Source organism: Cervus canadensis, chromosome 3, assembly GCF_019320065.1.
Source record: "Cervus canadensis isolate Bull #8, Minnesota chromosome 3, ASM1932006v1, whole genome shotgun sequence".
NCBI classification, from domain to species: domain Eukaryota; kingdom Metazoa; phylum Chordata; class Mammalia; order Artiodactyla; family Cervidae; genus Cervus; species Cervus canadensis.
The window spans coordinates 101,435,125-101,462,753 of record NC_057388.1 but is presented as its reverse complement, the minus strand read 5'-3'; the positions used below and the strand labels follow the sequence as shown (position 1 = coordinate 101,462,753).

Here is a 27,629-nt window from a genome sequence, read left to right as displayed (position 1 = left end):
TTAAAGAGTGCAAGTTAATGAGTTTTGACATATGCATGTACCCTAAGGGGCTTCCCTAACGGTTCCACAGTAAAGAATCCACCTGCCAATGCTGGAGACACAGGTTTGATCCCTGGGCCAGGAATACCCCCTGGAGAAGGAAATGGCAACCCACTCCAGAATTCTTGCCTGAGAAATCCCATGGACAGAGGAGCCTGGTGGGCTACAGTCCATGGGATTATGCAAAGAGTTGGACACGACTTAGCAACTAAACAACAAATGCACCCATAAACACTACTGCAATCAAGATAATGAACACACATATACCCTCAAAAGTTTCTTTGAAATCTGTCCTACATCCCACCTCATTTCCAGTTAATTTAAACTCTGTTTTCTGTAACTATAGATTAATTTACATTTCTAGAGTCCTATATAAATAGAATCATACAGCATATATTCTTCTGGATAGAACTCATACAGTATAGTCTTGATAAAACCTTTCTTCATTCAGCATAAATTATTCTGAAATTTGTAAGTGTGGTTGCTTGCATCAATAGTTTCCTCTTTGTATTGCTACATAGTATTCTGTTGTATGGATATACCATATTTGTTTACCCATTCATGTGTTGATAGACATTTATGCTACTTCAAGCAAAAAATAAAGATGCTATGACATTTGTGTGCAAGTATTTGTGAGGATCAGTGCTTTCACCTCTCTTGCACAATGACTGGGTTGTATAGTAGGTATATATTTAAAATTTTAAGAAACTATCAAACTGTTTTCCAAAGTTTTTGTTCTGTTTTACATTTTCGCTACCACATGATGAGAGGTCCAGCTGCTCTATAGCCTCATCAACACTTTGTATGGTCAGTTCTGAAATTTTTGCTATTCCAACAGTCGTGTATTGGGCTCTTGTGGCTCAGCTGGTGAAGAATCCACCTGCACTGTGGGAGACCTGGGTTTGATCTCTGGGTTGGGAAGATCCCCCAGAAGAAGGGAAAGGCTACCCACTCCAGTATTCTGGCCTGGAGAATTCCATGGACTATACAGCCCAGGGGGTCTCAAAGAGTCGGGCACAACTGAGCAACTTTCACTTCACTAGTTGTATATTACAATCTCTTTGCTTGGATTACCATTTTTCTGATGAGTAAAAATGTTCAGTACCTTCCTTCATGTTTATTTCCTCTGTGTATATATTTTTATGAAGTATATATTCAAATCTTTTGCCTACTTTGTTGGGTCATTTGTCTTACTATTAAACTGAAGAAATTCTTTATCTAGCACAGATACATGTCTTTTGCAAATATCTTCTCCCAACTTATAAACTGCTTTTCATTTTATTTATGCTGTATTTTGAAGACCAAAATATTTCAATTTTGATAAAGTGTAATTATCAATATTTCTTTTTATAATTTGTTTCTTGAATATTATTTTAGAAATCTTTGCTAACTCAATATCACTAAATTTTCTCATATTTTCTTCTAAAGTTTCAATAACTTTGCCTGTTATATTTAGACCTATAATACATTTTGATTTAATTTCTGTATGTGATGATAAGTAAGGATGGTTGAGTTTTGTTATTTTTTGTTTACATATGGCTCTCCAATTTTTCTAGTACAATTTATTGAAAAAATTGTCTCCCCATTGACTTCTTTTAGCACTTTTGTCAAAAATCAATTGGCATTTTAATAATATTGAATTTTTTGGCATGACATATGTCCATTTTTTTAAGGTTTCCTTTAAATTGCTTGAAAATACTTTACAGTTTTCAGAGTACATGTCTCAAAAACTTTTGTCTCATGTTTCATAATTGTGTTGCTATTATAAATGGTTTTTGTTTTTCAAGTTCAATCTTTATTTGCTGTAGTATTTAGAAATATAATTTATTTTGTATATCGGCCTTATGTCCCATCAGTTCAGTTCAGTTCAGTTCAGTCGCTCAGTCATGTCCGACTCTTTGCAACCCCATGAATTGCAGCACTCCAAGCTTCCCTGTCCATCACCAACTCCCAGAGTTTACTCAAACTCATGTCCATCGAGTCGGTGATGCCATCCAGCCATCTCATTTATGTCCTATAGCCTTGCTGAAATAACACGTTAGTTCTAGTAGATTGTTTTTGTATCCCTCTCTCTGTGTACGTGTATACACACACACACATACATTATCTGATGATAAAGATATTTTTCTTTTTCATTTCAAATCTGTATACTTTTTATTTCCTTTTACTGCCGCCTTGCTGAAATAACACGTTAGTTCTAGTAGATTGTTTTTGTATCCCTCTCTCTGTGTACGTGTATACACACACACACATACATTATCTGATGATAAAGATATTTTTCTTTTTCATTTCAAATCTGTATACTTTTTATTTCCTTTTACTGCCTCATTGCACTTTTTGGAAACTTTGGTACAATACTGAATAAAAGTGATAAGGGACAAGCCACAGGCTGGGAAAGAATGTCTACGAAAGACACATAGGATAAAGAACTGTTATCCAAAATAAACAAAGAACTGTTAAAAGTCAACAATTATAAAACAAATAACTCAGCTAAAAAATGGTCAAAGACCTCAATGAAAACCTTACCAAAAAAGATATACAGATGGCAAACAAGCATATAAAAACACACTCCACAGCATATATCACCAGGAAAATGCAAATTAAAACAATAAGATACTATTGCATCCTTATTAGAATCGCCAAAATCCAGACAATATGACAATATCAAATGCCAGAGAAATGTGGAGCAAAAGAAGCTCTCATTCATTTCTCATTCATTAATAGGAATGCAAAATATTATGATCCACTTTGGAAGAGAGTTTTGTGGCTTCTTATATTAAAGGAACAACCATACTCTTATCATATGATCAAACAATTGTACTCCTTGGTATTCACCAAAAGCAGTTGAAAATGCAAGTCCAACAAAAACCTGTGCATGGATGTTTATAGCACCCTTATTCAAAATTGCAAAAATCTAGAAGAACCAAGATGTCAATAAAATTATCACTATTTACCAGAGGTTGAGGGGGGGAGGGATGAATAGTTGAAGAAAAGAGGATTTTTAGGCAGTGAAAATGTTCTGTATCATCAATTATAACAAATATACCACTCTGGTGGAGGATGCTGGAAAAGGTCGAGGTTATGCCCCTGTTGGGAAAGGAGTATATGGAAAATCTCTGTAGCTTCTGCTCATTTCTTTTGTAAACCTAAAACTGCTCTCTATATAAAGCATTAAAATAAAAAAAGCAAGTCTGAAAAAAATCCAATACTGTATTTCCTCTAGAAGTGTTAGTTCATTCATTGTTAACAGTGACTTTTTAGAACATAATTACTGAAAATAGTTAAAAATCAACTGTATTATTCTGTTTCACAAGCAAATTTTCTGTTGGTTTTGGCTCTTTCTTCACTTGCCCAGGAAATCTTCATCTGCTTCAAAGACAGTCAAAAGAAAACAGACTAATATAGCCAATTCTCATTATCTGCAGTAGTTGTGATTTACTGTGAGCACTGTATTTGAACTGAATTACCAAATACTGAACTAGTGCTCCCAGGGAAAATACAGCATTAGGTTCTTGCAAACCCCTAGTCACAACATTTTTATCACTCAAAAATGCCATTTGCGTTATATGGTTCTCTTACCAACCTCCTTGGAAAACAAGTCCATATCATCAGTATTGAAAACTTGTTCTTCCATATAAACTTTTTCCGGTATAACACTTAGCAAGTATTTTTAAAAAGTCTTGCATAGCCTCCATACCTGCAGAGAATTATCTTGCCTGAAAGTTTAACATTTTTCACTCTGCATTGCCTCCTGAAAACTGTGAGTCAGCCAGCACTAGCTGAGAAAGGTTAACATTTTTCTGACTCTGGGTAACATGATCGCAATTTTCTTTGACTTTCAGCCTTACAACAATGATGCCCATTACACTTTCTTTTTTATCAGTTTTCATCTCATGAATGCACAATTTAGCCATGTTCCGTCTCCTCCACAGCTCCATCATGCACCATAGCTGTTACTTTGACACTTTAGGAGAGTTCTCATGTACACATCAGCAAATTCCCTCTTACTTTTTCTTGGATATATTGTACTGTTGATTCACTCACATTGGACTCAAGACCAAGAGCAGTATAAATCATGCCTAAAGAAGCTTATCTAACATTCATCAACCAAATTTATGGTTATTTTTTCTGTAAAACATTTCACAATCTTCTTGCACTTAGGGACACTAGACAGTACTTCAGTGTTACATTTCGGGAGCAACTTAAACAATGAACTTAACAACAAAAGGCACCAAAATATGAAAACATGTGGCATTAGTTAGACCACAAAAGAGAAACAAGTTTACAGCTTGGGACTTGAAATAACAAGGCAGAGTATCAGCTTCCTTATCTTAGCTGGAAACATGTACATAAAGAAACTCAAATTTTTGGCCACTCTACTCATGTCTGTGAATGACCATGTGTTTATTTGGGGTAATGCACATATTTTAGCAAATAGACAAATTCACAAATATATAACCTTCAAGTAATGAAGATTGGCCCTATTAATATTAAAATACTCTGCAAGAAAAAAGGAAAGAAACTAGAAAAATTAATAGATGATAAGTTTTCTCACAAAATAGATGAAAATGGTGAACAAATATTTCTCTGTAAAAGCTTATGAAGCTCTTTTCTCTGTAAAACAAAACTTAGCAGAGACTCAGAACTTTGTAAAGAATTAATAAATTAGGAAAATATATTGATGTAGCAAAAGGAGATGAAGTATGGAAATAAAAAAGCTTAAAATATAAATGAAAAACTAGGGGAAAAATTCCAGAAATGAAGTTGAAATTGGAATGAAGAAAAGAGAATAGAGATGCTCCTGGAAACACACTAAGAAACTTTGAGCTTAAAAATAATAAAAGCAGCATAACCAAACTGAAATAAAAAGTTAAATTGAATTAAAAACTACTTATGAAACAAAAAACAGTTCCATCTGGACTTACACATTTCCACAGCAATATCCAATGCTAAAGTTTGTGAAGCAACACCTACATAATCCTCCAGGAAAGAAGTAATCAACCAAGTTGTATACCCAGCCCAGTGGTTATACAAATGCAGAAGCACAAAATGTAGAATGATAAAAAATATCCAAAGACTGTCAGGCCTAGAAAATCTATGGCAAAATAATTGCCAGTGAGAATTTAAAATGGAAAGTTTTTAATTATAGGACTATGATGAGTATAATTATGAGGATTAAGCTAATATTAATAGATGTCAGGGAATGTTTGACGGGAGGATTCCTACGTGCTATCTCTCATGAGTCCTTTGTCCCTCTTCAAGAGGAACAGCACGCTGCTCCCAGGGACTGAGGTCATTGTGTGAGGCAGGCTTGGGTCTCCCTTAGTAAACATTCCCTTTAGGACAAAACTGCTTAGTCTCGTTCCCCTTTCTTGAGATATGGATTGTCTCCTGACCTTGTGACTAACATTACCCCTTGTTCCCTTGGTGACGGTTGCTGTACGTTTGGTTTTCTGATCTCTATCATTCCCGAAAGAAGTTTCTTATACCACAGCCTATATATACTCATAGAAAAATCATTAAAGCACCTTTGCTCCATCAGAGCTTAGGTACCCGGGTCTATTTTTGTCTCTCTCTTTCTCTCTTTTACTTTCTTATCGTCGACTCCATACCACCAGGTTCCGGTCCATTAAAGGACCCCAACAATAGAGCAAAATTCAAGTGCTTAAAATATACCCTGAATGTGAAAATAAATATAAGTAACAAAAGTTGAAATAAAGGTAGGTAGGAGATTTGATAATGCTGACTTCCTCATCTTTAGTATCTAGGAAGAAAAATATTTCACTTAAATAAGAAAATCATGTAAAAGATTTATAAGTACATTTAATTGATGACAGTAATTATCAAGAATGATAAGATCAACTAAACGCAGGTGGAAGAAAAGAGAGAAAAAGGGAAGGATGGAGAGTAAGTACACAGACAAATTTCATTACTGCCCACAGTAGATAATTATTACCTGCGGCAGATAATTAAATTCAGTGTAAAAATAAAGAAAATTTAAGATCTTATTCAAAACTGTAGATATAAAGCATAACCTCCAGGATGAAACCACAATTCTCCTAGTTATTAACACACATACACATGACATAAATACAACACAGTTTCTCAAGGTTATAAATCCATCAAGATTAACATAAAATTAGATGATGGAATTCATTCAAACTTAGAGCCTGAAAGAAAAACAAAGTTCAAGTCTCTGTTGTTCCCAAGAAACAGGCAAAGCAGAGATTCAGAATGTTTAGAAAGAAAAGTTCAAATAATGGCAAACAGGGCAAATACAAACACAAGCAAAGTATGAGTTGTAAACTAAATATCAGAGAAGGCTTAATTCAGACCAGAAAAGCAGCATAAATCATTTAAGGGTACTCATAACACCAAGTAATGCAATTAACACAGAAGATATAACAGCTATAATGATGTAACTTCAAATGAAATAAAGTCATTCTTCATAAAGCACATACTACTAGTGATTTACAGAGAAATAGAAAAACAGAAGCAGTAGGAGACATTAGTTCACTTTTCTCAGTCCCTATCAGATCTTTGAAAAAATTACTATGTAGAGGATTAAAATAGCATAATTAATAAAGTACATCTTATTAATATTTCAAAGACTCTGAATCTTGAAAAAAAATGAGTCTTCCTTCCAAATGCCAATGGAATATGCTCATATACACAAAGATCATATATCATGGTATCTTAAAAAATTAACGCAAAATGTAAACACTGTGTAAAAGAAATTTTATAAAGAATTGCTTAGTAATGCAACAAACCTGATCAAATGGAAAAACTTTCATACTGTTGAACAGGAAGACTGAGCATTATAAAAATGTCAATTCCCTGAGTGATTCAATGAATATAGTGCAATTCCAAAGTAGCAACAGTATTTTTAAGTTAGATTAGATGTGCTAAAATCATATAGAAAACAAAAAGCATGAACAACTGGGACATTTTTATAAAAGAAAAGTCATAAGGAAGACTAAACCTTTTGTACTTTCAAGCTTCAGAGGATTATAGTGATCAAACAGTGTGTTACTGTGCAGGACTAGCGAGATGCATCGATGGATCAGAATAAAAGGCTGTAAATAAACAAATGCATATTGGATTTTTTGATGAAAATGGCATCTCAGATCAGTGATGCAAAGATGGATTATACAATAAACATACTGAAACCTCATCAAAATACAACACAAATTTAACCCCTTCTAAAAACTTTACTTTTTATTCAATGCGCTCTTAGCACATTTTTGTTATTCTTCTGAATTCTTATAGACACTTTTGCCTGGATAATTCATTAGGCATTTTAACTTATACTGAATAATTTAAATATTTCATTGTCATCTTTTACATATTAAAGTCTATTTCCTGTGTTGGTGGTAAATTATGTGAGGTCATGAACCACACCTTATAATTCTTAATATCCCATTTACAGTTCATTTCACATAATAAGTGTTCAGCATTATGTAGACTGTAAGAAACTTCCTAAACTTCCAAAACTTCAGTTTAATAATTTGTATAATGAATTATACAATTATTCAGCCCAGATGATCTTCAAGACCTGTCTTAGTACTAACTTCAATGCCAATTTAATTGCTGAGCATTTCTCAAATTTGCCACTAGATGGTACTGACACCAAATAAACGCTACTTAAGAAAAATTAACCTTTTTTTTTTCTATTTATTTTTATTAGTTGGAGGCTAATGACTTTACAATATTTTAGTGGTTTTTGCCATACATTGATATGAATTAACTTTTTATTAGGTGAGTTTTAAAAGTGAATAATCAGAATAGGTAGCTTGTTATATATAGCAGTAATAATTTGTGAAAAATAACAGAGAATCATACGATTCTTTCTCCTTTTTTTAAGCAGGCAATTATTTGCTAATAAGTAATGAATATCCTCCAAAACACATTATTTGCAGTAATATTTGTGAAATCAACACAAAATACATTGGTAAACAAGTGCTTACTGAATTCCTACTCTGAACACAACAATATAATAGTTGTTTGAGGCTGCATAAAGGTAAATCATGCATGAGTGCTCTTATAAAAAAAATGAAACAGATACAATTTTTAAAAAATAAAATACAAACTAAAAATGAAGTTAGTCAGAAGGTGCAGGTATTACTTTCAGATCAGAAATCAGCTTTGGTCTTCGTGGGGATTGGGACATTTTATTTTGAGACTACCGGCTCAATTTATTGTGTCATATAAAAAAGAAAAGCATATTAAAGCAGATAGTAGAGGATATTGAATGTCAAACAAGACAATGAGGTAAAATTGAAGACTTTTCCACATAGAGCTGCATGATCAGAAGTATATTTAAAAGTTATATTTGCCTGACTGAAAGTGAAGGGACATAAAAGGTATTTCATGCAAGAAAGCAGGAGTAGCGATATTCATAGCAGACAAAACAGACAATAAAACAAAGACTGTAACAAAAGACAAAGAAGAGCACCATATAATGATAAAGGCATCAATACAAGAGGATATTACACTTGTTAACCTGAATGCACCCAATACAGGACACCTAAATATAAAGCAAATATTACCAGATATAAAAGGAGAAACTGACAATAATACAACAATAATAGGAGATTTTAACACCCCACCAACCTGGATAGACAGATCATCCAGACAGAAAATCAAAGAGGACACAGTGGTCTTAAATGATACAATAGACCAGTTTGACTTAATAGACATGTACAGAATATTTCACTCAAAAACAGCAGAATACACATTCTTTTCAAGTGTACGTGAAACTTTCTCTAAGATAGATCATATGCTAGACCACAAAACTCATCTCAACAAATTGAAGAGCCTAGACTATACAATAAAACTATCGTAATCAGAGAATCACAGTACTGGTACATAAATCAATGAAACAGAGAGCCCAGAAATAAACCCACACAGTTATGGTCATTAATCTTCGACAAAAAAGAAAGTGAAAGTCGCTCAATTGTGTCCAACTATTTGCGACCCCATAGACGATACAGTACATGGAATTCTTGAGGCTAGAATATTGGAGTGGGTAGCCTTTCCCTTCTCCAGGATATCTTCCCAACCCAGGGATTGAACCCAGGTCTCCTGTGTTGCAGGAGGATTCTTTACCAATTGAGCCACAAGGGAAGCCTGACAAGAATATACAACGGAGAAAAGACAATCTTCAATAAGTGGTACTGGGTAAACTGTAAAGGAATGGGATTTGAAAACTTCCTCTCAACATATACAAAAATAAACTCAATTAAAGTTCTAAATGTAAGACCTGAAAGCATAAAACTCCTAGAAGAGAACATAGGCTGAACACTCTTTGACATAAATAGCAGCAATATTTTATTTTTTGCATATCTGCCTCCTAATCCAAAAGAAATAAAAGCAAAAATAAGCAAATGAGACCTCATCAAAAGTTTTTGCACAGCCATGGAGACCACTGAAAAAATAAAAATAATCTACTGATGGGAGAAAATAATTGCAAATGATGTGACCAATAAGGGGTTAATATCCAAAATATAAAAACAGTCAAGATAACTCAATACTTAAAAAAAAAAAAAAACTCAATTTAAAAATGGGCAGAAACCTGAATAGACATTTTTCCAAAGAAGATATAAAGATGGCCAACAGGAACATAAAAAGATAATCAATACTGCTAATCATCAGAGAAATGAAAATCAAAACAACAGATATCATCTCATATCTGTCAAAATGGCCATCACCAAATAGAAAATAAATTACAAGTGTTGGTGAGCATGTTGAGAAAAGGGAATATTTGGTGTATACTGTAGGTAGGATTGGACTTCCCTGGTGGTTCGTAAATTGGTACAACTGCTATGGAACCCTGGTGGCTCAGGTGGCAAAGAATCCGCCTGCAATGCAGGAGGCCCAGGTTTGATCCCTGGGTCAGGAAGATCTCCTGGAGAAGGAAGTGGAAACTCAGTATTCTTGACTGGAGAACCTCATGAACAGAGGAGCCTGGTGGGCTACAGCCCATGGGGTCACAAAATGTTGGACACGACTGAGTGACTAACACACACTATGGAACACAGCATGGAGCTGCTTCAAAAAACTAAAAGTAGAATAGCCATATGACCTGAAGAAAATAAAAACTAATTCAAAAAGATACATACACCCAAATGATCATACCAGCATTATTTACAATAGCCAAGATGTAGAAGCAATGTAAATGTCCATCAATAGATGAATGGATAAAGATGCCGGGTATGTATACACACACACACACACACACATACACACACACATAATGGACTACTACTCAGCCACAGAAAAGCATGAAATTCTGCCATTTGCAACAATGTGGATGGACCAAGAGAGTATTATGCTTAGTGAAGTAAGTCAGACAAAGACAAATACACTGTATTGTCATTTATATGTGGAATCTAAAAAGTAAAACAATCTCCCTTAGTTCAGCTTACATTAGCAATGTTAATCAGGCATCAACTGTATTCCAGGGGCTGTGTCAGAATCTAGGGAAACAAAGATGAATGAGATGAGTTCCTGTTCCTTTGATATCAAGAAGAGAACATAAGACAGCTGATTGTGCGTCAGACAGGAAATGCAGGCACTTGTTGTTAAGATTCTTGAGAAGATTCAGGAAACAGCCTGAACAAGACAGGCACGCCTAAAAGAACATGTTGTGTTTTACAAACTATAAGACGTTTGAGAACAAAAGTGCTAGGTGGGAATATCTGGCTCTGATGCTGGAGAAGTGGGTGCTGATGGGGAAGCATGGGTAGGACATCAGAGAGCTTTATGACCAAGCTAAGGACGTCGTCTTTGTCAACGGTGAGGAGAAAACAATGAAGCGTTTTAAAGAGGAGAGTGACGGGAGCACAGTAGTATTTTCATTTAGGGGGGAATCTAGGAAACAAGCAACACAGCATTTATTAAGTAGAAAAACAGAGGAAAATATTAAGCAAATGTGTAAATAGCTAGCTAGTGGGAAGCTGATGTATAACACAGGGAGTTCAGCTCTGTGCTCTGTGATGATCTAGAGGGGTGGGGTGGGAGGGGATATATGTATGCATACATCTGCTTCACTTTGTTACAGGAAAAACTAAAGCAATTACACTCCAATTAAAAATAAATTAAAAAAAAGAAAATATTAGGTAAGAAAAAAAATGGAGGAGGACCAGAGGGAGGCGGAAGAGACACAAATGCTTGCAATGCATCCACTCCTAGATAAATACTTCTACTTTGTGTCTGTATCTCTAGATGTTTTTCTTTTCAGATTAGTATTGGCCACATGATCTCAGCCCACCATGGGGACATTTCAGTCTAATCGTGAATCAAAAGGGAAATGCTCCAAATGTCAAGTATGTTTCGTGTAGAGTCACAATAACTGCTTTAATATGCTCTCAGTTCTGCGCCCTCCTGTTACCATGACAACCTGTACAGCAAAAGGCAAGGCTGATGAAGTTGTTTTGATCCAGAAGCTTTGCCTCGCTGTTTGAGGCTTCAGATTTTTTAATATCAAATAAACTACAGACAGCATTTGTGTATACTCTGTTATAAATTAGAAATATTAATTTATCTAAATTTCATATTTTAATATAGCATGTTTACCTATGTACACATTTATGGGGTCTAAACCAGCCCAACTCACAGAGGCTTCTGGGTCTCAAAAGAATCTGGCAATAAACAACAAGGAAAAAGGAAAACCATATTACAGCAAGGCAGAATAACAATTTTGATGTTCATTGTTATTCTGCCTTAGCATAATATCACAAGTACAAAATGTAAGAATCAGGTTAAAGAAATAGCTGCCTAGCTCTCTCAAATACTATTGGGTTATTAAACCTTCATTTGATTAATATTTGATCTATCTACTGTCATCCTTGCAGTCTGAAAATTATTAATGCTTCCTTCTTTTATCTCTTTTAAAAAAAGTACACATATGCCACATATTCCTGTATTTTATGGGATCATGCTGTACATCATTTTTGTAATTACTTATTTGCAAACTGCTTTTTACTCAATAGTGTAATGTGAGTTATACTATCAATAAAAAAATCCCATGCCATATATTTTTAGCTACAATATTTTCCATCACGAGGACATTTTATTCTATCCAACTCTATTTTTTTAACATGCTGGGCTTTGTCAATTTTTTCTGTTATAAACAACATTGCAATGAACATCCCCCTAATTATTCCCATATGGATGCATTTCCTTAATCGTGTCCGACTCTTTGTGACCCCATGGACTGAATAGTCCATGGAATACTGGAGTGGGTAGCTGTTCCCTCCTCCAGAGGATTTTCCCAACCCAGGGATCAAACCCAGGGCTTCTGCGTTGCATGCAGATTCTTTACCAGCTGAGCCACCAGGGAAGCCCAGTATAAATGTGTAAACTGGAATTATTATACTACAAGTGTTACTTTACTTCCAGCATTATCAGCCTTCTTCATGCAACATGCTGCTCTAGTTCTCACTACAAGCTCCTGTGCTTAGTACGTGTTTTGCCTATAAAATTTTGCCTGACACAAAAACAAAAATAACCCTTTAAGTAAGTTAGAACACTTACTCTGTGCTGAGTACTGATTAAGTACTTCTATTTACTTATCTTCAAACCAATGCAATGGAGGAGGTTAAGTTATGAGCCTCATTTTACAAATGAGAAGACAGACACAGAAAGATTAAACTTCCCCAAGTTTATATAGCAGGAACTAGCTCCAAAGTGGGCCCAGAACCTGTGATTTTCAGTCACTGCATTTTACTTGGCACAACTGTATAACTTCTCATTATTCAGGCTTTATGTAAAATATTACCTTCTCATAGGCATTCCTAGACCACTGTTACTAAAGTATTCCATCATCAACAAGTCTACAAATAATAAATACTGGAGAAGGTATGGAGAACACTCCTATACTGTTGTTCGGAATGTAAATTGGTGCAGTCACTCTGGAGAACAGTATGCAGATTCTTTTAAAAACTAAAAAAAAAAAAAAAAAAACTAAAAATAAAGCTACCGTATGGTTATTTTTAAATGAATGTGGTTATGTTGAACATCATTTTAATGTGCATTTCCTCACTTTATGTTTTTTATGAAGGGTTTATTACTTGTTGCTTATTTTATATTTTAGACTATAGAAGTGATGTTAGGCAAAAAGCAAATTCAAGCGATTTTTTTTTATTCCAGTTAAAGGTAGGTGGTAAAGCAGAGGAGACCATTTGTATCATCAACAATGCATTTGGCCCAGAGCTTCTAACAAATGTACAGTGTAGTGATGGTTTTGCAAAGGAAACGAGAGCCTGGAATACGAGGAGCACAGTGGCCGGCCACCAGAAGTTGACAATGACCAGTTGAGAGTGTCATTGAAGCTGATCCTCCTGCAACTATGTGAGAAGCTGCCGAAGAATTCAGCACCAACCATTCTATGGCAATTCGACACTTAAATTGGAAAGGTGAAAAAGCTCCATAAGTGGTTGCCTCATGAGTTGATTGAAAATCAAAAAAAATCATTGTTTTGAAGTGTTATCTTCCTTCTATAACCAAATATGGTAATTATATGAATCAATATGGGGCTTCACAGGTGGCGTAGTGGTAAAGAATCTGCCTGTCAATACAGGAGACAAGTGTAAATCCTTAAATCAAGGAGATCCCCTGGAGTAGGCAATGGCAACCTACTCCAGTATTCTTGCCTGGAAAATTCCATGGACAAAGGAGCCTGGCAGGCTTGGGATCACAAAGAGTTGGACATGACTGAGCACACAGCACACACAGTAGAATATTTAAATTCCTACTGACATCAGCATGTTGCACTGAATACAGCTTAAAGTATAGCTCCCTTTGCCTTTGTCAGAACTGTGAGCCAAGAGTAGGCATATCCATACGCACTTCTGCAGGTGTGTGGGCCCATTTTATCAAAAAGTAAAGCTTACATGGGTAGGGTGACAGATAAATAAGTAGGAGAGTAGAGAGTCCCTGCGGTACAGGATGAAAATCTGCTAATTCCTAAGACTGGCCTAGTTATTTGTATATGAGGTAAGAGAGTGAGGCCAGAGGAAGTAAAAGAAAGCTGAAGCGGAGTGAGATGACTGAGACCAGAAGGAAAGAGGACTGTGAGTGCAAGCTTCCTTCAGCAAGTAATATATGTGATGATATTCTTTTATTTATCAGCTATCAGGTGCTCACCCACTGGAGGATACAAATAAATATGCTGTGACATCTAAGAAGGAAATGTGAAATTCAACACAAAACAACTGAATAAGTTATATCAGAAGACAAAATGTAAACTATGAAAGGTATAGTTCACTTATAGATGACACCTTGCAGGTAACAGAAAGCACTCAAGCTATTTTGAAGCAGAAAAGTATTTAATGCAGGGAAATGGGTGTTAACAACAAGTGTTGAAAGAGGCTAGAGATTGTTCTTCTAGTCTTTGCCACCAAGATTGACTCCTGGCATCAAATTCAGAATGGGATTATTAAAGGGGCAGCTACCTCTGTCTCAGTCAGGAAGCTGAGAAGTCAGGAAGCTGTCACCAAATCTGATTCCCCAGAGAGTATAGTGCTTGCTAGATCCTAAAACAGCTAATTCATATGCTGCCATCTCTCTCTCCAACTCAACTCAGGAATTTACTCACAATCTTAGAAACCCCGTTTTGGATCACAGTCAAAGAGCACTCACTGTTCAAAGGGCATGCCCTTAAAACACAGACCACAGGCACGGAGATCTCAGGACACAACCAAGAGCTGATGGTTAACGTGGATGTGGTGAGGTCACATTAACATGAGTAATATGTTAATATCCAGCTGAGGCATTAAAGGAGAAAGGATGGGGGTTGAAGAGCAGGCTCCAAATCAAATTACTTCTTCTAGTCACTTGTAACAGACTAGTCAGATCTGGCCTGGCAATAAGCCAGTTTCTTCAGCGCCTCTTTGACCTCTCGGTTCCTTAGACAATAAATGAAAGGGTTGAGGGCAGGGGTGACAATGGCATAGAAGATGGAAATAACTTTGTTCATGTTGAAGGCGTGAACGGCTCGGGGCCGGGCATACATGAAAATCGTAGCTGAGTAGAAGATGGTGACCACCACGAGGTGGCAGGCACAAGTAGAAAACGCCTTCTGCTTGCCTGTGGGCATGCGCAGAACGGTGGCCAGGATGCATCCATAAGACAGGACAGTGACAGTGAGGGGGAGGAGGAAGACGACCAGTGCCAGGACAAAGTCCACCAGCTCAGCTGTGGACATGTCTGTGCAGGACAGGTTAAGGACCGGGGAGATGTCGCAGAAGAAATGGTTGATGACATTGGGGCCACAGAAGCTGAGGCGAGAGATGAAGTAGGTCTTAGCCAAGGAGATGCCAAAGCCAATGGTCCAGGAGCCAAGAGCCAGGCGGAAGCAGAGCCCGTGGCTCACAATGGTGGGGTAGTGCAGTGGGCGGCAGATGGCCACGTAACGGTCGTAGGCCATGGCGGCCAGGAGCACGCACTCCGTGCACATGAGTGCGATGAAGAAGTAAAGTTGTATCATACAGTGAGCGAAGGAGATGCTGTTGCTCGTGGACCAAAAACTAAACAGCAGCTTGGGTACCGTCACAGAGATGTACCAGGTCTCCAGGAAGGACAAGTTGGCCAGGAAGAAGTACATGGGCTTGTGCAGTGGCCGGTTCTGCTGCACCAACAGGATGATGGTCACATTTTCAGCCACTGTCAGAATATAGGCCACGAGGAACATGAGGAACACTGCTGCTCGCATGCCCCAGCTCCCAGGGAACCCCACCAGGATGAACCTGGTGACCCATGTCTGGTTCTCCACTTCCATATTGGAGACACAGGGCTTAACTCTCCTGGGAGAAAAGGTTACTGGTCAGACTCCATGGTCTAGTTAGAACCTTCCATCTTTTGCCTTCTTTAACTAGTAACAACAGTAACATATCATTTTTTAATAGTGCATTATAGGTTAGATCATACACTGGGTACATTATATACACAATGTAATTTGATTCTCACATAGCCTTTTTATACATCTTAGTAATGAAGAAATTGAGTTTGGGAGAAGTATTAGTAACTTACCACATTCCCACTGGCAGCAAGGCAGTTACCTAGTTACTTAGTTCAAGTCTAAGTCTAAACAGCATGCTCTATCTATGACCCTACACTGTCTTTCACAACCACGTCCAAATTAAACCATATCAAACGACCATGTTTCATATTACCATTGCCATCTCTGAAGGATACACCTGGCTTTCCTGGCCTACCACCCACCCAGAGCGCTGGAAGTTCTGCCTTTACAACACTTTTCCCCCTGTGCTATCCATGGAGACAGAGTGAAACCTGTCATTATCTGTGAGGTACATGAGAAGGTGAGGTGGGGAGAGCTAGGCTTTCCGGTATTAAAAACCTGGACCTCAGTCGTAAATTGCTATATGAACCTTAAAATCTTATCATCTCCGAAACCCAAATTCCTCTTCTGCAAATGTGAATATTAATATTCATTTAGCTTATGTCAATGTGGATCAAAACCCAAATGAAACAATGTAAATAAAATTGTACATAAACTCTAAACGACAGTAAGTGTGAAAGGGCTCCTCCCCCATCTCAGGGCCTTAAAAGATAAGGATGGGCTCTCAGGAGTGAGGAGAGTGACTGTTGCGGGCCAAGCAGAGTAGTCAGCAGACATGAGCTTCCTCTTGGGGAGATAGAAGTCCTTGGGGGTAGAGGTGAGAGTCTCTTGGAGGAGATTTTTTTAAATTAGCAAACAATAAGAAATACATAATACATAACAAAATTTGAGACATTTTCTATGAAGGTTAAAGAAATGATACTCGTGTGATGGGGGAAGGTCTCTCTGCCCTCTGAGGAGGTGACATTTACACAGAAGGACGCCAGAGCCCCAGCCCCCTGAAGAGTGAGGTGGGAGAGAGCTGCCCTGAGATGAGGCGTGCCTGCTGTGATGGGTGCAGAAGGAATGGAGGAAGAGGGGGGAAAGGCAAGCAGGGCCAGCACGTGTAAGACCCCACAGGTCATAATACGGGCTCTGAATACCATGAGAAGCAAGTGAAAGGCTTAAAGCTGAATAGGAGCGCAGTATGACTCACGCTCGGAAAGATCACGCTGACGTGGAAAAAGACTGTGGGAGCAAGAGTGGGAGTTGTGAGATCGCAGGTGGCTACTCAAAGGTGACGGTGACCTTGAAAACCTTGTTTCACGGAAGTGAGCGGACTCCAGATATATTTTAAAAGCATCTTTAATGGTAATTGATGGAGTAAATATGGGAGGAAAGAGAAGAGAGAAATCAAAGAGGAATTTCAGGTATATGGCTTACTATGTGGAAGTGACGCCATTTACCATAATGGGAAAAACTTTGGTGTTTACAGACACGTTTCTCATAGTTGAAGAGATGGCAGTGGGCTAGAATCTGTTAGGGTTTTGTTCTGATGAGTTTTAACATGAAGCCTGAACAGTAAGTCCAGAATTTTCTCTAGTAATAATTTATCAGTTATTACTAGGTACTGGGAAACTTGCTAAGTATCTTTCAAATATGCCACTTAAAACAAATGAATGAGGCACTGTTATTCTAATTGCACAGAGGACACTTCAGACTGATTAAGTAACATTTCCAAGTTTGAGAGTGATGAAACCCGAATTACAGTGAAGCCATCGTCTGTCTGACTACAAAAACACAGCCTCAACCACAACGCTGTCTCACATACAGATCAGGAATACCAGATTTTGCACTCAACACCACTTCTTAAATATTTAAAATGTCTGATAATTTTAGGAAATATTCTCTAATTGTACTGAAATTTCATTATTGGCACAGGCTATTAAAGATGAGTCCAGATTTCTACAAATGTGACAGAGATGCCTGTTCAATTACTCATATAAAACAGAAATGAATATATAGAAATGCTTGGTAAATGTATCAGAGAAGAGAAAATCATTACAATAAAGAAAAGTTTGACGATAAAAATAAGTTAGAGATATTTTAGGCAGATGAATCAGAGTGAACAAAGGCAAAGAGATATGAAATAGCCTGACATTTTCAGGGAAGCATCTCATTAAGACCTACTTCCTCTGTGAGTGGGAAAATTATAAGTTAATAAATGAATAGAAACAGAAAAAGAAAGGGGAGGTAAAGAGAGAGAGAAAGGGTGTGGGGAAAGAGAGGAAGAGATAGTGTTAAGGACAAGGTTGTAGATTCCTTCATATGAAATATTAAGGTATTTAAGAGTTATTCTATATTATAGACAATATGTAATCATTGAATGTTTTCAGCAGCTGATAACATCCTCACATTCCACCCTGGTTTTTGTTATGGGGGGCATGGATTTGGTTGGATCAGAGTTGCCAAATCAGAGATTAAAACACTAGTTGGAGTATACCTTCCTAGCTAACAAAGACACACACAAAGAAAAGAAAAATCACCCCAGTTACAATATTTATTAAAGAAAAGAAGACAAACATATTTAGACATACTTGTTCACAAGTCATATGAGTAACTTTGCACTCCTAGAGGAAGCTCAACAACGACAACATATTTCCTTATTTCTCATCCACTAAATGAAGGGTGCAAGCAGTAATTATTGCACATGAAGAGGAGGACTTGACCACATGCGTTTTCAATGTATTATTTTACCATAAACTTTGTGGCCCTTTACACTCATGGTAGTTTCTACTCCACTACGGTGTACTCAAACTTGTTACCCCCTCATTTGAGACCTTTACCAATGATCCAGAATCAAGCATTTTAGCTTCTTCTCTCCATTCTTGTGCCTGCTGTGTGTACACTTTCGCTTAACTCTGTATGGATTCTGTACAAGGGTAGGACACAAGTAATTCAGATATGATAGAAGCATAACCTCCTTCCCTGTCAAGACAACAGCAGTTTTTGTAGCCACCATCACAAATGAATTGCCAGAAAGATGCAGAAGCACATTGCTGTCAGAAGGCATAATAAGAAACTGCAGGTTGGGATCAGAGCCTGGGGTTTTTATTTCTAACCCAATATCAAGAGATGTCCCTCAAACGTAGTAGGAGGATTGTGCTCACTGCATACCTGGCTGTACTTAGAGCTCAGAAGACGAGATTATCACCCTGACTGATTGCTGGAGATTGAGAGTGGATAGAAGAAGTGTGACAACAGAATTAAATGTTTAATATTTAAACATCACTGTGCCGTATGAACCTGAAACAGAGCTGAAATTTCATTATAGGCACAAGCTATTAGAGATGAGCCCACATTTTAAGAAATGTGACATAGATACATATTCTATCATACATGTAAGACAGAAATGAACATACAGAAATGCTTGGTAAATGTATCAGAGAGGAGATAATCATTAGACTGAGTCCTACAACAAAAAGTGATGTTCTGAGAAGGGACTCTTACCTTGGCTCAGCAGCCTCTAAGTGGCTGGGATGTGAAAAGAAATTCTTCACTGATTCTAAAATAGGAAGAAGTAGAAAAGAAAGATTCAGGTATTGGATAGATGTGAGACGTGCACCCTCTAAATCTACAAAGGGTGAATGGGCACAGGTTACCCAACTGCTTCCAAACTGACAGTCAGGACTAGAGGAGAGGTGAGTCCCGGACACCAGGAACACATTTGTGCCTGATGCGGCTCCAGGATAGCTCTCCCCGTATCCTGGGGCCAGAGCACCCATTGCCTTCCTGCAGGAAGCTGCAGTGGCCTTAGGCACAGCACGCTGTGAAGATCTTTGGATTCTGAGGGTTTTATATGGTTTTAAGACTTGCCCTACATCTCTGCAAACACCCAGGAGAAAAGCACTTTGAAAAGGCAGTTCAGGTCTCTTCTGGGAGCCGTGAGAAATTTCTATTTGCCTATTGTGGTAATCTAACTTATTTTATACAGTATTAGTTCCACAGGGGAAAGAAATCCTTGCTTTGAAAAGAACCACCTGTGATTTTATTCTTTGCTGAAGCACAAAGAGAAAAAAAAATTACTACTTTTAAATCTATCTGCAGATTTTCAGGATGGCCTGTGGCTCAGATGGTAAAGAATCTGCCTGCAATGCAGGAGACCCGGGTTTGATCCCTGGGTCAGGAAGATGGCAACACACTCAGTATTCCTACCTAGAGCGTTCCATGGAAGAGCCTGGAGGGCTACAGTCCATGGGGACGCAAAGAGCCGGATACAACTGAGGGACTAATGCTTTCACTTTTCATAGATTTTTCAATTATTCAATCTTCAGTTACTTAAAACAGGACAATCATATCAGCACTCCATAGGAGATACGAATATCCAAAGTAAACACACTGCTACCTTTTGTAAAATTTTAAATAAAGGTTTTTGTTTGAATGCTTCTGCTGTAATTGTGGGCTAAATATATTTATCATAATGGGATCATTACTTTGTCTGTCAGCTGCCTTTGGGAACCACTTGACCAGTATTTCATGTTCTAGGACAAAATTTTAGTTTACTGAAATCACTTCTCCTGAAATCTGAAGAACTCTTAAGTAACCCTCACAGAAGCAAAAGCTGTCTAATTCATTGAGGTTTCATGAAATGAAAAATGGAGATATTAGTAGTTATAAGCAATTCAGTCTTCCAATGTGTCTATGATAATTAAACAGGCTTTAACACTGTTTATAGGGCTGATATATGAATAGATATCAAACAGTGATAACACCCATATACTGGACTAACACTTAGCAATAAAAAAAAAATGAACTGTCCTTTACCATTAAAAAATCTAGACATAACACACAGGTTTCCGTAGTGTAGTGGTTATCACATTCGCCTAACACGTGAAAGGTCCCTGGTTCGAAACCAGGCGGAAACAACACTGGTAGGCAATCTTATTTTGGGCCTTCCCTGTGACTCAGACAGTAAAGCGTTTGCCTACAATGTGAGAGACCCTGGTTCGATCCCGGGATTGGGAAGATCCCCTGGAGAAGGAAATGGAACACAACAGATACAAGATGATACACAAAAAAATAAAAACCAACAGCTAAGGGACCTCAGGGCCAGCAGAGAGTGAGTTCCCTGGGTTTCCTTAATGCTTCACACATATCCTGGACAGAGATCTGCAAAATTATCCAACCTGCAACTGCCAGCAAGTATTAATATATATATTTAATATATGTATTAATATATATATATCTCTCTCTCCAAGAAAAGACCATATAGCTGAATTCTAGGATAAGATAATGTCAGAGTGTCATGGAATATAGCCAGTTCGTATCTGATGAACATCTCCTACCTATTTGAGATCATTTGTATGGAATTCTGGCCCTAAACGCCTTGTGTAAAGACACAGACACAGTAATTCATAGAACACTCTGATGATAGACATTCCCGATCTTTGGAGAACTATGCTCCGCGTTCAGTCTCCCTGGCACATTGCCGGGTTAGCACAGATATTGTCTGGTGGACCCTCGGTCATTTCTTTCCATTAGTGCCCGCCACATCATGATATATTTAAGATCAATTTGGGAAAACTGTGGATGATATCAAATGATATATTTTGGGGGATGTCAGTTGTTCTAGGATTTTAGGATAAAAGGATTCAGGATAAATAGGGTTTGAAACAAGTGCCTTATTTTTAGTTGTTGCAATTTGGTGTTCATACTTCAGCTCTATTAACTCTTCTTTACCACTAGCACCACCTGGGAAGCCCTTGAAAGTAAGTGAAAGTCCCTCAGTTGTGTCCAACACTTTGTGACCCCATGGACTTTAGCTTGCCAAGCTCCTCTGCTCATGGAATTCTCCAGACAATAATACTGGAGTGGGTTGCCATTCCCTTCTCCAGGGGATCTTCCCAACCCAGGGATCGAACTAAGGTCTCCTGCATTACAAGCGGCTTCTTTACTGTCTGAGCCACCAAGGAAGCCCAAGAATACTGGAGTCGGTAGCCTATCCTTTCTCCAGGGAATCTACCTGACCCAGGAATCAAACCAGGGTCTCCTGCATTGCAGGCGGATTCTTTACTAGCTGAGCTACCAGGGATGCCTTTAAAAGCCCTTATTCCCTTATATACATCCTTTTCCAGCCTCTTGCTTCCCAGTCTTTTTAGTCTGGTTGCTGGCTGTCTTGACTGTTAACCCTAGTATCAGGCTGCCATACTTTTGCCTTTAAATATTTTCAGCAAATGTCACCTGGAAAGCCATCCCAGTCCTGATAATACTCAGTCAGTAAAGCAAAGGCCAGCTTTATGTCAGCTCTTCAGGTAGCTGCCAGATATGTTGAAACAGCCAAAATTCTTTGAGTAAGGTCCAGATTGCTGCCTTTTACTTGCAACCTGCACCAAGAATTTAGACTGTAACCTTCATGGCTGTCACCAATTTGGGAGGTGAGAGGTAATAAGTGGGCAGCTGAAATGCCCCAGTACTATTTTGCCATAATGTAGTGTTTTCCGTTTTTATTAATCTTTCCCCTTTTGTAGTCAGTTTTTTACTAGATTTCAGAGTTCTGCAAAGGTTAATTCCAAAAGTTTTTGCCAGTTTATTTGCTGTTTTGTGGAGAGTCTTGGAATTCCCTGCTCAACAATTTCAGTAATGTTTACAAAAACACCGTTACCTTAAATATGCATATAATTTATATTTATTTATATAAATATTTGTACATTTAATTAATCTACATATTTGAATACATATATACATAAATGTGGGCTCCTCTAGTGACTCAGTAGTAAAGAATCCACCTGCAATGCAGGAGACGTAAGAGACATGGGTTTGATCCCTGTGTCAGGAAGATCCCTTGGAGGAAGACTCAGCAACTCACTCCAGTATTCCTGTCTGGAGTATCCCACCGACAGAGGAGACTGGCAGGATACAGTCCACAGGCTCACACAGAGTAGGACACAGCTGAAGTGATTTTGCTTGCACGCATGCACACACACATACTTTACATATTATCTTTGCACCTTTCAACCTTGCCAAATTCCCTTATTAATTCCAAGATCTTTGTTGTAGAGTCCTAGAGACTTTATATGTAAATGATAATGCTGCCTGAGAACAAAAATGATTCTGTTTCTTTCTAATTTGTATTCCTTTTATTTCTTTTTCTGGCCTTATCATTTTGGCCAGAATTTCCAGATAAGAAAACTGATAATCAAGGACATTAAACATTGTTCTCAATCTCAAAGAGAAAATGATTCTGTTTTTTGTTAATAAATATTGATGCTAGCTGTAAGTTATTTGTATATACATTTTATTGGGTTAAGAAGTTTCTTTCTATACCTAGTTTGCAAAGATTTTTTTAATTAACATTAATAATTTTTGCCACCTATTGAGGTGCTAAACTGGTTTCCCCTTTTAGTCTACTGATACAGGGAAATATACACATTGATTTATTTTAGGATGTGGAACTAAATTAAAATATAAGCTATTATATTTTTGCAAAGTATGGAAATTTATTTGGCAATATTTTTAGAATTTTGTGGGGCTGTTCATGATTGCTGTTGATCTGTGGTTTCCTTTCTATAATGTCTTGGCTTGGTTTGGCCTGACTTCATAAAATAATGTGGTGTTTACTCTTTTTCTACATTCTGGAAGAGTTTGAACTAGTATTAATACACACACATGAAAAGATGCCCTATATCATGTGTCATCAGGGAAATACAAATTAAGTCAATAATCAAATACCACTACACACTATTAGAATAGCCAAAATCCGAAACACTGGAGAATGCTGGAGAAATATGGAGCAATAGGAACTCTCATTCATTGCTGGTGGGAATGCCAAGTGGTACAGCCACTTTGGAAGACAGTTTGGTGGTTTTCTACAAAGCAAAACATACTTTTACCATACAATCCAGCAATCATGCTACTTGGTATTTACCTAAAGGAGTCCTAAAGGAGTCAAAAATATGTCCACACAAAACCTGCACCCAAATGTTTATAAGCAGCTTTATTCAAAATTACCGAAAATTAGGAGCAGACAAGAAGTCCTTCAGTAGATGAATGAATAAACTGGGGTACACTCAGACAATAGAATATTATTCAGTTCCAAAAAGCAATGAATGATTAAGCCACGAAAAGACATGAAGGAACTTAAATGCAAATTACTAAGTGAAAGAAGCCAATATGAAAAGGCTGTATACTGTATGATTCCAATTATAAGACATTGTGGACCCCTTCTCCCCAAGTTTGCAGTGACATATAATTGATGTGTGCTGTTTGGTATCCATTTTTATAACTTTTTCCATTTATTGTATCTATGTAAACAGAAAGACAAAGTAAACAAATGGAGTGAACTGGAGAATCAAAATTGAAAATAATCTAGGCAGGTTGGTGTGTGAAAATCAATAATGATTAGCAAAACAAAATGCACATACCTTTGTTTAAGTTTAAGAGAAAAAGAGTACAGTGAGTGTGGCATCTTTGTAACAAGTTTATAGGAACCAGGTCTTTGAAAATTAGTTGAATAAAAGACTATGGTAATGAATACTTTGGAAATAGATAGTGGTGATGCTTACACAATATGGTGAATGTAATTAATGCCATTGAAGTACACACGTAAAATGACTAAAATGGCAAATTTTATATTATATATTGTATGCTTTACCACAATAAAAAACACTATAGTGAAGCCACAGATTTCTCATCTTCAAAGCACATAAGATCCAGCATAATGGTCTGAACAAATATTCTGTCTTATTTATTTCAGAATATAATATCACAGTCTAGATTTAGGCATAGAGAGTATTGAAAGCTCCAAAACTGATGTTATTTTTTTAAAGAGTTGAAAAAGTCATTTGGAGGAAATAAAGCTGTTCTAAAACAATTGGAGTATTGTCAGGTATTCTCTCTTCTATTCCACAAAAGTATAAGTAGACCTAATTGTCAGAATTCATCTATCCATTCAATCCACAAACCAGGTCTGCTTGATGAAGCCATGCATTATTCCTTTAAACACTGATAAGCTAATAAAATGTAAAAATGGGAGAAGAATCCTAAATACTACTGGATACCTGAGATAAGATGATCTAAGAAAAGGCCCTTTCATGAATCACTGATATGTAAATTACCTGGTATTGGCCTACATAAGGAAATCCATTAATTATGTGGAGAAATTCTTCATTTGAAATCCAGGATCTCACCATAATAGTCTTCTTTAGTGTAAATGTCCCACTTCACTTATCTGATCTTCTTTTTGATTTTGATGATAGATAACAAGACCTTCTCATAGTCTTTACCCTTTGTATCTGAATTTCTCTAAAACTTTGCTGAGAGCAGCCATAACTTCTTTATTTCTCAAGCTGTAAATCAAGGGGTTCAACATAGGGGCCACCACAGCGTAGAAGAGAGCAACCATCTTTTCCCCGTCCACCGAGTAGGCGGACCGTGGCCCCAGGTAGGTGAAGATGGCTGTACCAAAGCACATGGAAACCACGATGAGGTGAGAGGCACACGTCCCAAAGGCTTTGCTACGTCCCTGAGCGGAATGAATGTGCAGAATGGCAGCAACTATACGACCATAGGAAAACAGAACCAGGGTGAAGGGAAGCATGATCATCAGAAATCCTGAGATGGCCACCATGACCTTGTTGAAAGAGATATCCACACAGGCTAGCCGCAGCACTGCTAGGGTCTCACAGGCAAAGTGATTGATAACATTGTGACACAGGGGGAGCCGAAAGGTGATGACTGTCTCCACCAGTGAATTTGTGAAACCAGCCCCCAGGCAGCCAGCAGCCAGTCCCAGGCACAGCCCTCCATGCATAATGACCGTGTAGTGCAGTGGGTAGCACACTGCCACGTAGCGGTCATAGGCCATGGCCCCCAGCAGTAGGAACTCAGACGCAGCCAATGCCAGGGATGCAGAGAGCTGGATCAGACAGCTGTAGAACGGGATGGACTTCTGGGCTGCGAGCAGGTGGACCAGCATTTGAGGGACAATACTGCTTGAGTAACAAAGGTCCACAAGAGATAAAATGCTAAGGAAGAAATACATGGGGGTATGAAGCCTGCTGTCCAGTCTGATCAGAAGAAGGATGAGGACATTTCCCACAATAGTCACCGAGTACATGGCCAAGAACAAGACAAAGAGGGAGACTTGAGTCCCCCAGTCACTGGACAGCCCCAGCAGAATGAACTCGCTCATCCATGTCTGCGTTTTATTTCCCTGACCCATTAGTTTCTAAGAACTGAACTAAAGACATCAAAATGACAAAGAAACTCAGAATTGGAAGGTGGCTTTCATACCACATGGAGAACCTACTCGTTTGAACTTAAAGTTCTCCCTGAATGTCAGCCAGATCATCATCCAAACTCTGCTTAACGTATTTCTAGAGGAAGAATGCAATGGTATCCAGTTGTGCAGCTGGAAATCAAGGGGAGAAGTGGTTACATTCTTGAAATTCAGTTTATTAGAATGTGAGCTTTTCTCTCAAACATGTACCCTTAAATGGAGGAAGGAAATTAATGAAGTGTTTAGATTTAAAATTCTAGTTAACTTAGTTATTAGAGGGGATAATTCCTGTCTTTCTGGTGAGAAAGTGTTTAGCCCACATGAAAGATCTTCTTCTGAATTCTGCATGATGCTCAGTACCATTTAACTTTTTTGTTTTGTTTACTCCCTGGATGTCTCAGACACAACTGTGCTCACCCCTCCTCAATGGCATGTATTCATGAAATCCTGAATATTTTAATTAATATTCTCACACTTATTACCAAGGGATTTTGAATTTGTTTTCTATAATTTGCCCTTTTAATCTGAGAGTGTCAGGTGGAAGGTCTCATCTTCACCTACCTCACACCAGTGGCCCAGGTGGGCATGTCAACCCAAGATGGCCAACTTCAAGAATCAAGGATTAAATGAAGAGAAGGAATACATACCTGTTAAAATGTATCTCTTGTGCCCTCCAAGGGTAATTTAATAATGTGTTTAATGATGTCATGTTATCATGCGTGCATGCCCAGTCACTTCAGTCATGTCCAACTCTTTGTGACCCCATGGACTATAGTCCACCAGGCTCCTCTGTCCATGGGATTCTCCAAGCAAGAATACTGGAGTGGGTTGCCATGCCCTCCGCCAGGGGATCTTTCTGACCCAGGGATTGAACCCATGTCTCCTGCATCTCCTGCGTTGCAAGCAGATTCTTTACCACTGAGACACCAGGGAAGCCCGTCATGTTATTACTTAACAACAATATTTTCCCAAGGAAGGGACAACTCATTCATTCAACAATATAACAGGAATCACTCCTCACCAGTAAAGGCAGAAGGGTGGAAAATCAGCTCTTAATTATAGAACATGATAACAGAGATATAACAGTTTTTTTTACCCCAAGCCAAAACTTCTTTTATGTTTCCTACTTAAAGAAAGAAATGTATCCATAACTAAAGTATGAGCGTGGGAGTCTGAGGTCTCTGAGATACTCCTGTGACAGTACCTGAAACTTCCACATGAAGGTCATTATTCCAATGGCTTCTTTGCTATTCATATAGCAGATGGGCAGCAGATTACATTTATTAAAAGTTTCCAGTTTTAGCATAAAAATTTTTAGGATGATTGTTACAGATCACACCACTTATAACTCAGATGGTTGGAGGGCTTGCTATTATAGTTTATTTTCATATGGTTAACTATAAAATATTCAGGATTTAGTATTGTTTTGAATAAGGTCCAAAATGTCAAGGAATTTATTAAAAAGAGAACTTT

The 27,629-nt window shown here is 37.8% G+C and overlaps 2 protein-coding genes and 1 non-coding gene across 3 annotated transcripts; 1 reads left to right on the top strand and 2 right to left on the bottom strand.

Moving 5' to 3' along the window:
• Positions 1 to 14,850: 14,850 nt before the first annotated feature.
• Positions 14,851 to 15,880, bottom strand: LOC122437981 (olfactory receptor 6B1). Its single transcript, XM_043462444.1, has one exon. It carries the CDS (start codon positions 15,818 to 15,820, stop codon positions 14,888 to 14,890), a length of 933 nt encoding a protein of 310 aa, XP_043318379.1. The 5' UTR covers positions 15,821 to 15,880; the 3' UTR covers positions 14,851 to 14,887.
• A 4,852-nt stretch (positions 15,881 to 20,732) lies between these two features.
• TRNAV-AAC lies at positions 20,733 to 20,805 on the top strand. Its single transcript has one exon. It is a non-coding gene; the product is annotated as a tRNA-Val (tRNA).
• A 4,352-nt stretch (positions 20,806 to 25,157) lies between these two features.
• LOC122437980 (olfactory receptor-like protein OLF3) lies at positions 25,158 to 26,099 on the bottom strand. Its single transcript, XM_043462443.1, has one exon. The coding sequence runs from the start codon at positions 26,097 to 26,099 to the stop codon at positions 25,158 to 25,160; it is 942 nt and encodes a 313-aa protein (XP_043318378.1).
• Positions 26,100 to 27,629: the final 1,530 nt, after the last annotated feature.